Source organism: Equus quagga, chromosome 8 (assembly GCF_021613505.1).
Source record: "Equus quagga isolate Etosha38 chromosome 8, UCLA_HA_Equagga_1.0, whole genome shotgun sequence".
Taxonomy (NCBI): domain Eukaryota; kingdom Metazoa; phylum Chordata; class Mammalia; order Perissodactyla; family Equidae; genus Equus; species Equus quagga.
Genome location: NC_060274.1, coordinates 82,669,517 through 82,681,871, shown reverse-complemented (window position 1 = coordinate 82,681,871; position 12,355 = coordinate 82,669,517). Strand labels below are relative to the sequence as shown.

The 12,355-nt window shown below is 36.4% G+C and overlaps 1 protein-coding gene across 1 annotated transcript in view; it reads left to right on the top strand.

The window, feature by feature from the left end:
- SKAP2 (src kinase associated phosphoprotein 2) overlaps window positions 1-12,355 on the top strand; it is a 169,456-nt gene that overhangs the window by 101,545 nt on the left and 55,556 nt on the right. The window contains exons 5-6 of the mRNA XM_046670360.1: window positions 859-936; window positions 1,977-2,060. Coding sequence (XP_046526316.1) covers window positions 859-936; window positions 1,977-2,060 — 162 coding nt within the window. The remainder of the gene's footprint in view (window positions 1-858; window positions 937-1,976; window positions 2,061-12,355) is intronic.

Sequence of the window (12,355 nt, the reverse complement as noted above, 5' to 3'; positions counted from 1 at the left end):
TGTGTAATCCGTGGAAACTTTCATTAGATTGGTTGTTTTCACTTGTTAGACTTCTAGTAAAATGCTGAGATATCTGTATTATATTTCTAATGAAGTTTATAAAAATATCGAACACTTGTGCAATTATGCAATAACCTATCATCTATGACCATGAATATGTGATTTCTAATTGACTTAACTTTTGGCTTAATCTTTGAATTTTTTGTAGGCATCTATTAGTCATTTATGATAGTTCTATCAGATCTATCTACCTAGTTTTAGACTCTCAAATGCCCTAAAAAAACCTAAAGCATACTCATTCAGTTGAACGTCTGTACTCAACGTCTGTGAGTACAATTAGGAAGAGAGAATATTTGCTTTGGACTCAGAGAAACAAATTTTAGCATTCAAGTTTGGGGAGAAATCTTTTGTTTTTCCTTGGTAGGAATAGGGATATGCAGGTAAGAGTCAATATGCAAAATTGTTTATCCACTATAAATGTAAAGAGGCTTATATGATTTATGTGAAATTCTTAACTTCTCTTTGTCTTTGCATTTATTTTTAATAGTTTCCTAGTCCTTTCTTTACAGAGTGTAGGTCGAGAAGTATTGCCCTTCAGCGATCGTTGTTTCATAATATTACTGTATTTGGGGGAGCATAATATATTAAGATATAGGAGTATAGAATACTTTTTTGCTCTTGAGATGTACAGGAGGAGGAGAGGGCCTTGTCTATGGACTGGATCTGAAACAAAGCTACCAGGCTTGGATTTAATTAATTTGGGTAATTAAAAGTACACTGAATCTAATCAGATCTGGTACTTGGCTTTTCTGAAATGGATTTCTCACTCCTTTTTTTTCCCTCTCCTACTTCCCACAGGAAACCAGTTTCCTCCAATTGCTGCACAGGACCTTCCTTGTGTTTTCAAGGCTGGCTACCTTGAAAAACGCAGAAAAGGTAAACCGTAAGATTCTAATGGAAAATCTAAAAGTGGTTTTATCCTCAGATAAAACGTGCTTGCAGTAAACATGTGGAGCCAATATTCTGTTTAGGTGATTGAAGAGTTTTAAGACTCCAAGAAAAATCTGGATGACATTATCCAGACCATCAAATACAGACTCTAGTTCTAGATCATTTTTAATAATAAAACATTTGGTCAGGGTTTTACTTGTCAACCTCAGTTATTTGTAAATGATTCAGGAGCTATTTCCTGCCTGTTAGTGGAAGGCTGTGGGCCATGACTGTATTCTCAAGGATGGGATTTCTCACTGTTATCCCACCCAGCTGAGCAGCAGGTTATCCTGCACCTGACCTGGCATACACCAGGTCTGCTGTGGTTCAGATCAAGCCCGGCATGTTGTCTGCCATTTTCTGTTATTCATTCAGTGTTCCTCTCCATTGGCTATGATAATTGGGAGTTGACCATATGGTCTCACTCTTTCAACACCAATATTTAATGGAGATGAAATATGGAGGTGGTGTTATGAAATGGGACATAAAAAGCAGAAAGTCTCTTCATTACCATTCTGCTTATCTCTCGGTTAGTTCCTTTGAGCCTTTCTATTTATAGTCCATTTGCTTCTCTTAGCTTTCTTAGCTGAATTTTAAAGCTGAAAGAGTAGAAATAATCTAGATCAACTTCAACCCCCTCCCTTTTATAACAGATAAGAAAATGAGACCCAGATGAATCACTTATCTCAAGACTGTATAGTCAAATCCCTTTTTGACTGTCCCTGTCAGGAAAGTTTGTTAGCGGTGCAGTTGATCCCATAAATGTAGCAGCCCCATCTCTGCTTTGCTTTATTCCTTTTAGCTCTGTTTTCTGTTTGTCTTTTGGAAAAGAAGATATAAGTTTAATTAGTCAGAGAATTTTAGAGCTAAAAGGAACCCTAGAAATCATGTTAACTTACTTTTTCCTTTTACAAGGAGGAAATGGCGTCATATTTACATATGTAATGTGTGTTATCTAAACTCTTCCTTTTTCCACTTTATTGTAGATCACAGCTTTCTGGGATTTGAGTGGCAGAAACGGTGGTGTGCTCTCAGTAAAACAGTGTTCTATTATTATGGAAGTGATAAAGGTAGTATTGATGTTCAATTGTATCAACTTTTATTGCATGAGAGTTTTGGGGGCCATTTTACCCCCTCCCTCTTTTTTTGGCACAGAGTAAGCTGAAGATAAATGGAGAAAGAATAACTGAGAATTTTAGTAATTATAGTCTGACTAATTTATAATTCTATTTTGTTATTTGACAAATGCTCCAAATTCCAGAATGTCCTAAAAGTCAACGTCATCGTGTTTTATTGAATTAGGAAAGAGAGTGAGATAACTCTCATCTATGTGGTCTTTCACCTTAGGAAATATTTATCATCTAGGCTATAGTTGTAGAATTTCTGGAAAAGTTAAGACCATTAGGATTGTGAGAATTTTGAAGGGAAGAAAGATATGTTTTTCTTCAGATTATTATAAAAGAAAAGGTTAGATAAAATGAAATATGTGCAACACCTGTCTCAGCTTCTTTTACAGATGAAATAACAACAGCAAACAGTTATATAGAGGTCACTATTCCAAGCACTTTAGCTATGTTAACTTGTCTAACTACCACTCTGTGAGGTAGGTACTATTATTAGCGCCATTTATTTTACTGTTTGGAAAACTGAGGACAGAGAGGTTAAGTAACTTGTTTAAGGTCACAGATCTGGGATTTGAACCTAGGCATGATGGTTAGAGTCCATGCTCTTAACCACTATTGTCACTATGTTAATTTAGAAACAATAAGATACATTTTGTAACTTCATTTGCTATTTAATAAATCTCTTAGTCATAGTTCATGTAATTTTAAGTACATTATTTGAACAAATAAAGCCATAAAATATTGAAATTTAAAGAATATAAGCTTTCTTAGTTTTCCTTTTTTCTTGGAGAAGCAGGTCAGAAGATGAATACTATAAAGTAAGGGTCATATAGAAATAACTAACATTCATTTCCAGAAAGGACACTTAAGGAGAAAAAAGTCATAAAAGTCCAATGTCACTGAATATAACATTTTCTGTGGAATTGTGACTTATCAATGTTGTTTGGGATCTATGTTTTGTTTGGCATTATTTGCAGTTTTTAGGAGTTTTTCCCTAATTATAAAACTGGGAAGATGTAATTATTGTATTTCAGATAAATTTGAAATACATGCATGATGTTAGAACTTGGTCCTACATTTTGGCTAATGGGATTAACAAATTAAGAATTAATTTAGTGGCTAGTTTACATTCTGTCACCAATTTACAGAATGTTCAAATGTAATAATGACATTAATGAACTCTAAACTATAAACAACTACCAACAGGCAGCCTTCTTTCTTTTGCTAAGGGTAAATAGGTGATTTTGTCAGAAAACTTAGAGTCCAAGTTCAGTTAGGATTATCATAGGTCATAAACATGCAATACTATTATAGAAATATAATTTTGTGCAGCATTATTAATTGAGATCAAGATCTTACATTACTACAAAGAAATATTTTCTATTTCATAAGACCAGGGGAGGGAGGTTTCAAATCCTTGTGACTTTGGTTCAGTTAGGCTTCTCATTTCTAATTTCTTTAAGAATCGATGAATACTAATGCCTGTTTCCTCTACTCCTAGTCCTAACTGGTATATACCAACTGTGAGGTCAAAGATTAGCAAGTTTTCCCCAAACCTAAGGAGTGTTTGTGTTTATTTCAAATGCTAAAATTCAATAAATAAATTCTAGTTTTAGGGAGGTATTAGTTAAATTCCCATTTCTATTGTAATTGATGAGACCTTGTGATAATAACATTCTTTTTACTATGTATTTTGACTGTTTCTGATCCATTTAGGCACCTCGACTAGCACTGCTTTTTAAAAATTACTATTCCAGCATTCCCTTTTTATGTGGCTATTTGAAGATCAGCTTTATATTTCCTTAAGCTCTTCCCTGTCTGTTACTATGAAGCCTCATGTTTCCATAGAGGTTTCAGATCTGTTTTTAGTGGTTCTTTTCTCTTTTGGCTTCTTCCTTTGGAATTCTTGGCCAGTTCTTCTCTTTTTAGGGGCTCAGGGAAAAAACCAATCTATCTTTAGACAGTTTTTAATTGTGTATTTGGCGTGATACTAATTTCCTTCCTTTGTATCTTTTTCTTTTCAGGAAAATGTACATGTCACATGAAATTTTTATTTTCTTTTGTGAAACCAGATAGCTGATTTGTACAGCCTTGTTTACTGTATGTGTGAACCATTCACCTAAACTTTGGAAAGAGTTATTTAGATATATGAGAACTATAATCCTCCAACTAAGTGGGATTTAGATAAATGGATTATAGAGGCACAGAAGGAGTTGAATAGCACTTACTAGGTTAAACTGTACTTTGTTACTGTTTGACAGATACATAGTTCACATTTTCCAACTTACTGTGTGTGCCAAAAAACATTTTGACCTATCAAGATAGTAATGGCTTAGAAAGAGTAGTTCCAGCCTCTAGGATGAATAATGCACTTACCTTTGTACCCATAAATATTATCTGTATTTATTATTCATGGCCATTTGGGTCCCTTAAGTAATATATAAATAGATAGATAGATAGATAGATAGTACATATTTTATCACTTTATGAAATCACATCCATCCTTTTGTCTCCGTCCTCTTCCTTTGATTCTCACAAATCTCATTCATCAAACTTCTTAGGTCTTAGATGCTCAGACTGCCATGAGGGTAGTCATTCATTCTCTCACTCATTTCTTCATTTTTTTTTTTATTTGATAAACATTTATTGGATACTTGGTGGATACTAGGCACTGGGGATCCAAAGATAATCCTGCCTTAGAGGTACTCACAGTTCGAGTTGTGTGGGTATCAGTGAGAGGAAGAGAGCAAGTTGCAGGATCAGAGAGGGGGTGGGCGAGTAAACTGATCATGTCAATGCAGTACAATAAGTTATTTAAATAAAATATCTTTGGATCACAAAGGAGGGTTGGCTAACTGCGTAGGGGAGTTAGGGAATACTTCCTAGTGGAGAGGACCCTTCATGGGGCCTTAAAGAATGAGTAGGGGTTTGTTGGGTGAAGAAAACTAAAATGGGCATTCCAGGCAAGGGAACAACAGAGATTCTGAGTTGCGAAAGACCTTGGATGAAATTAAAATTGGAATCGAGGCAGAGTATTGAGTGAGTAAGGGGCAGGGGCACATAAAGCTGAAGAAGTGGGTTAGGATCAGATTGACAAGAGCATTATGAGAATAAGGGCTTTGCTAAGTACTTTATCTTGAATATATATGGCCTTTAAGCATAGAGCTCTATGACCAGATTTGGTTTTTAGGAAGTAACTGTGATAGTATTGTGGAGGATGGATTGGAATGGATAGAGCCTGGGTGAACAGGATCATTTAGGAGGACCCTGAACTAGTCTAGTCAGGAGAGGTTATCACAGGGCTGCTGAGAGGGTGACTGAGGATTTAGTGCAAACGTCTCTGGCCCCAAAGCTATGCTCTTTCCACAACTTGGTATCAGACCTTCTAACATGCCTGTAAATAATGGCTTGTTTAGGAACCTGTTCCAAACTTGTGTTCTTTTTTCCCTTTTTCTGTTTAACCTCCATATGATCTTAAATCAGCATCGTGAACCTTATCTCTTCCCACTTTTGAAGGGGAAGGGGTTAGTTTGTAGTATCTCTTTTCTTCCCAGTTAAGGGGTTTTCCTGCCCCCACTCCCCAATTAAAGAAAACCCTAGCGCCATCCAGTGTGTGGCATCTGCAAGTAGCCTTAGTCCTACCAAGTCATTCTAAGTGTCTATCAAAGTTATTTATTACATCATGTGGTTGTAATTCTTTCATTGTAATATCTTTTCAATCATATAATAAAAGTAATTCGAAAATTGGGCTTAATACAGATCATTTAAAATAACAATACTTTTAGGTTGACAGGGAAATAAAATTTTTCTTTGAAATTGACCTCTCTGCTCTCTCATTTCCCTCACAACTTCACCATTGATAGGAACAATAGGACATATCTGTTCAGTTTCGATGAAAATTATAAAGTAGGTTTTGATGTTGAAATAACACCATAATTCTCTTTTACTATTTTAAAGATGTTGTTAAAGTGAAACAGTGTTTCTATAGTTGGAAGTTCTATTGTTTTGTAACAACTTTAGTAACAGTCATAAGAGCTTCCTTTTTTCTGGATTCATTTGACTCAGGCAAATGCCAGGATCAAGGCATCAGCATTTTATAATTGTCATGAATATATATATAAAATTTGTAAATGAACTCTGATATTTTAACAATTTGTACCATAACTTTGTGTCAAGAAAGATGATATCTTTGTGATTCCTTTAAAATGGGAATAATTCTATTTTTTGTCAGAAATTATTGCAATTTTATAGACTTTGGGGCTTTTAACATACAAGTGTTAACTTTAAAGTTTATCACAATGAATGTTAAATAAAAGGCCTTTATTTTCTGCCTTTGTAGTTAAGAGACCCCGTTACAGAGTAGAGAAGTTAAAATGTACATCTGATATTTAGTAGGATTTCATCAACATGCAGAAATATTCAGGTACAAACTAAGTCTTTTTAAGAGATGGATGATGAATCATGTTGGTTTGCAATAAAACAGGACACAATTTGGTTTAAAATATATCTATACATCAATACGTAGATTGAAGATATATATAGATTGAAGGTAGTTACATTTTAAATCGAACTGTGCACTGCTATATATCTATGTCTATAGATACATCTATGCCAGTAGACTTTCTTTGGATATCTGTGTGTCAGGTATTATTAATGCAAAGCAATATAATACATTGGCTCAGAGGATTGGGCACAGAGGACCCATAAAACAGTATAATACACAGGAGCCCGCTCACTGGGGCAGTAGGTGAGTGAGGGCTGGTGAGCTTGGAGGAGATGGGGGACAAGTTGTTACATGCCCTAGTCAGGAGTTTGATCTTTCCTGTCTAAGGGACAGTTAATGTTTCTAAGCATTGAAGATAAGTAGATGGCAGGACAAAATTCGATTGGATGTTGGAAAGATGACGTTGACAGCTGTCAAGAGAAGGTAAGACTGGAGGCAAGATGTGTTCTGAATCTGAGAGTAGCTGAGAGTCCAGAGAGTTTGTTTACCACCTAAGTGCACGAAGGAGCTGCAGGTTATCTTAGGTGATTTTTATCCACTTTCCTGTTGCAGAAGTAGAGCAGTGTCATTTATTCTCTAATGATCATAGGAGGCTCTAAGAGGGTAATATATATATAGGATATTAAGATATTCTCTGTGTAATGTTTATCTTAACCATAGCTATATGTTATGATAGTCTAATAGGCCATATCATAATTATTATCTGAATTTCAGTTGTAGAGAAAAACGGTAGGAAAAAAGTAGAAACAGGGCTTTAAATTCCTATTCTACAAAAATGCCTGTAATATATTTATTATTCACTCACAGCTACCTTATACTGCCTTGTTTTTTAATCAAGTTGATATCTATGGTTGAAAATGTATGGCTGTGTTACAAACCCACTTGATTCTTATGTTTGCCGTGTACTTTTATTTTTTAAAAAAAGGGTTTTGGAATTGCCTAAAATTTCCTACCACCAGATCATATGGGCCAAACTTTTAATTCTAACTAAAATGCTTCCCTTCGGACCCATAAGTATTGCCTGTGTTTATTATTCAGAGTCATTTGGGGCTCTTAAGTAACAAATATATATAGTATATAGTATTTTCACTTAAAATAGTAATAATTTGATACTTCCTCAACAGTATAACTCAACACTCCAGAAGTATATTTCAAGTAGCTGAATTAGCAATGGCAGCTGTATTTCTGCGAGCTGCATAAACAAGGAAAATGTTCATGTATCTTTAACTGAGGGCCTAGAACAACTTGGTAATCAGCTTGATAAAGTTTAGGGAAGGATTTAGTATTAAGGGACATATTTCCCTCTTTCCTACTAATAAGCATTAATACTTCTGGAAGTAACATGAGTTATTCACTAAGGGGGAAAGGCCTTCTTAAATATAAGGAGATATTATCAGAAATTTCTGAACACGTTGCATATCTTTCTGTTTGCTAGCCATTTGTACCAAGTTAGCATTCTTGGTATAAACAGTAGAGACCAACCTTGTTTAACCATGCAGAAAAGGAAATTATTGGGAGAATATTGGCTCTCAGATAGAATTGATTGGAAGGCTAAACAACCAGACTCAGAAAGCAGGCAAGGACTAAGGAGATAAGGTGCCTGGAACTTCAGCCCAATCCATACCCCCAGGGGGAGTCTAACTTGGGCACACTGCTGGCCCTGCCAAGCCAGGACTTGTGATGTTGCCATTGTGTACTGCCACAAATCAGTGAATGCCACTGCCACAGGAATGGATTCTGAGCTCTCCCCTGATCCTTCGGTTACTCAGTTCAGATTTAGGTCCTAGGCTGGAGCATCTACTTGACTGATCTGGAATAGGGAAAATCTACCTTCCTCCAGCTTCTGTGCTGGCTCTGCCCCTTGGCAATCTCAGGACTAAAATGGGAAAGATACTCGGATGCTGGGGATCCTCAAATGACATAAGCTCACAACTTATAGGGATGCTAAATTATTTGGAATTATTTACTTGTTGTATTTATACTGTATTTAAAATAGTTGGAGAGTGGTTGGTGTTTTAAGTATAGTTTCTGAGAGCTAGCAAAGAGGAGAAAAAGCAAGCATATTTGCAGAAAAAATAGGACTGATTGGATTTTGGTAGGTGTTAGTGGGGTGGAGGGAAAGAAGGTGAGGGCAGTTGATGAAGGAAAGGAAGAAATCAAGAATGGTGCTCAGTTTTCTGGTTTGGAGGCTTCCGTTAATGGAGGTACCATTTATTGAGAAGCAGGACACAACAAGAAAGATCACAAGTGTTGGGGGGAGTGTGGATAAGATGATCTCCATTGTGGGCATATTATAGTCACTGCACCTAATAGGGCATTCAAGAGATGAAATGTGTATAGTGAACAGATGAAGATTGAGATATGCAATTCTGAAGCTAGACTGAAAATTATGAGTTACAAGCATATTGATAGGAATTTAATCCTTGGAATTGAGTGAGGTTGCTCAGGGAAAACTGTAAAGTGGGAAAAGGGCAGGATTTAGAACCTAACCTGTCACGGCTGTTTAAGAGATCGGCAAAGGTAGAGGATCCCATAAAGCAAGCTGAGAAAGTTGGACCCAAGTGACAGGAGGAGTGCAAGATAAAGTTTATCTTCTCTACTGAGACTTCATAAATTACATGTTCTAGAACAGTGGTCTTTCAAACATTAACATGTATCAAAATCACCTGGAATGCTTGCTAAAAACTTGGTTTCTGGACCCATCCCCAGAGATTCCTATACAGCAAGTGCAGAGTGGTAACCATTTCTGCTTTTTTTTTTTTTTTTGCTGAGGAAGATTCTCCCTGAGCTAACATGCTAGCATCCATATCCATGCCAGTCTTCCTCTATTTTGTATGTAGGTCACTGCCACAGAATGGCCACCAACGAGTGTTGTAGGTCTGTCCAGGAACCGAACCTGGGCCACTGAAGTGGAGTACACTGAAATTAACAACTAGGCCACAGGGCTGGCCCCCATTTCTGCTTTTTAAACTATCATTGAAGATGATTCTAACGTAGGTGATTCTTGAGATATACTTTGAGAAACACCTTTCTAGGAGACAGTGTGAAATGTTTGGAAAAGCAAGCCTTTGGAATCAGACTTAGGTTAGGGTCCTGGCTTTTACCACTTAGAGGTTGTATAGCTGTGAGCGAGTTGCTCATTTTAAGGTTGGTTTTCCCATCGGTGCTTAGGATATAATAAACACCTTCTGTCTTAGAATTATTACAAGGTATATATGAGAGATGCTGTATTAAATTCCTGGCATATAGTAGCTCAGTAAACGTGAGTTGTCTTTTTCACACTTAGAAACCCGGAACACAGCTGTAAACCTAAAAGCCAGTGAAAAAGTAGAAGGAAATAGCTGTCATTATCCTCATGCATTTTGTTTTGTATGAGATCAAAGCCAACTGCTTTTTACTTTGAACCTACTGAATTAGAATTGTGTGAAATTAAGTTACTGATTTAGTAGATTTCATTATCTAGTTTCTCCTGGCAGCCTTCAATTCTGTAGACATTAAATTTGAGCAGTGTGATATAGGCAAGGTTAAAGTATGAACTAGAAACTGAGGACATTTAATAGAAAGACAGACACTTCAAAAATCTTGAGCACATCAATGTGTTGTAAATGTAAAAACTAGTACTCAGATTAATACTACTAGATTGCCAAGAAAATGTTAAATTGTGTTAAAAGAATTGTTTGAGAAATCAGGGAAGTATATATTTCAGAAAGATTTCTGTTATGACAACTAACCTTTTAAAGAGTTTTGGCACTTAAAGGAATAAGCTTCTGCTATTTGGGAAGTTCACTTAAATAAAATATCTTATTACTGGGGCCGGCCCTGTGGCCAAGTGGTTGGGTTCGAGCGCTCCGCTTCGGCGGCCCAAGGTTTCACCAGTTTGAATCCTGGGCGCGGACATGGCACGGCTCATTAAGCCATGCTGAGGTGGCATACCACATGCCAGAACTAGAGGGACCCACAACTAAAAACACACAACTATGTACTGGGGGGCTTTGGGGAGAAAAAGGAAAAATTTAAAAAATCTTAAAAAAAAATTTTATTAGTATTTTACAGTTCTGGGTAAATGAACTTAAATGACCTTATTTCCCAGTTGATTGGCATATTACTATTTTTAACAATCTTTCTTGAGTCAGGAAGCGTCCTTGAAACTATACCAGAAGGCACTGTGGAACTAACCTATATATAAATTATTATGGATTGCCATCTAATGCTAAGGTTTTTCTCTGTCTAGAAGGGATGCTAATGTGAAGGGAGAAGGGCAGAGTCTTATCATAGCCATGTCTGCCCGTTTCATATCTGGAACTTCCTATCCCACATTAGCTAATTGGAGATACAGTTATTTTATGGTTATGGATTTGCAAAAGCTGTTAAGGGAGAGTTAGAAATTTCCCTTTGTTCTCACCAACCTTCCTGGTGCCGTCCTAAATCCCCACCTGGATGTTTATACGATTATCCTCAAAAACTCAACAATCAGCTGAGAAGGTGTGGGTATTAGTTTATTTTTATTATTTTTACTTGGTTAAACAATAGCACCTTTTGTTCTGTAGATTTAGGTCTTTCTTGGGCAGAATGAAGTTTTCTTTTGTTATATCTTTGATTATTGGCACTATTTTGTTACTCTTCTTCCAGAACACTCGTTTTTTCTTATGTTGTATTTTTGTCCGTCTTCCAGATCTATCATATTCCCTTTTGTCCTTCTTCCCCCTTATTCTTTTTTTCTACCTAATTAGGGAGTTTTTAAAGGCATATCTGGTCTGTTTTTCAAGAGTGTTCAAAATTTTCAACTTTTTAACACTTTAATACATCTTTTGTTACTACTGCATTTTCCATTTCCTTATTGTTCAAGTATTTTCCCCTTATTTTACCAGCTTGATTCCAATTTCTACCTGTCTCAGCCATTTCTCTATTTATTTTATATTGCATTGTCTCATCTTTTATCTCTTTCAGAATTATTTATTTTTTTACTTTATAAAAGATGCAAAGCAATTGTCTAGAGTTTATTTCTGTTTCTCATAGTTTGCTCTTGCTTTCTACATCTTGAGTGCTATGTTATGTTTTCATATTACATAATATTTTTATGGCACCTGTGTTCATTTGGTTTGTTTGCTTTTCCTCTCTCACTTATCCTTGGATGAGGATATAGTTTTTATCCTTGTCTCTATAATCTGGGATGCTTACCTCTAGATTGGATTAGTGGCTTCTCTCTGCTTCATCTGACTAGAGGGTGCTTGCATCATCCTCTTCGATTTGAACAGAAGATCTGATACAGACCCCATAGCATTTTTCTGGGGGTTTTGCCTAAAATGGATCTGCTAGTCTAAGGAGGGGTCGTCTAATTTGGCTTCCTGGTCCTCTCATTCCTAGTTAATTTAGCACAAGAAGGTATCCTGCTCCGGGCAGCTCTTCCAAACTCAGTCTTTGTAGTGCTAATTTTACATCCCCAGATGTAAACTCCTACTCGTTATGCATTTCCATCCCACTCATGTTATAGCGCCAAGAATTTTAGACCCAGATTGGTGGTAGAGAGCATGGGCTTCAGATCAGATGGACCAAGCGAGTGGAGCGATTGAGCCCTTGTGTAGCAAGGGAGTGACTTTCCTCCATCAGGTCCTTGAAAATCCTCTTTTTTCTGGGGAGTTTAAAGAAATCTCTCAAAATTGTCCTATATGGCTTTTAATATTTTGCCTCTGACTACTTCCATTTTTTGCAGTGAAAATTAAATCCTTTTGCAATCTAG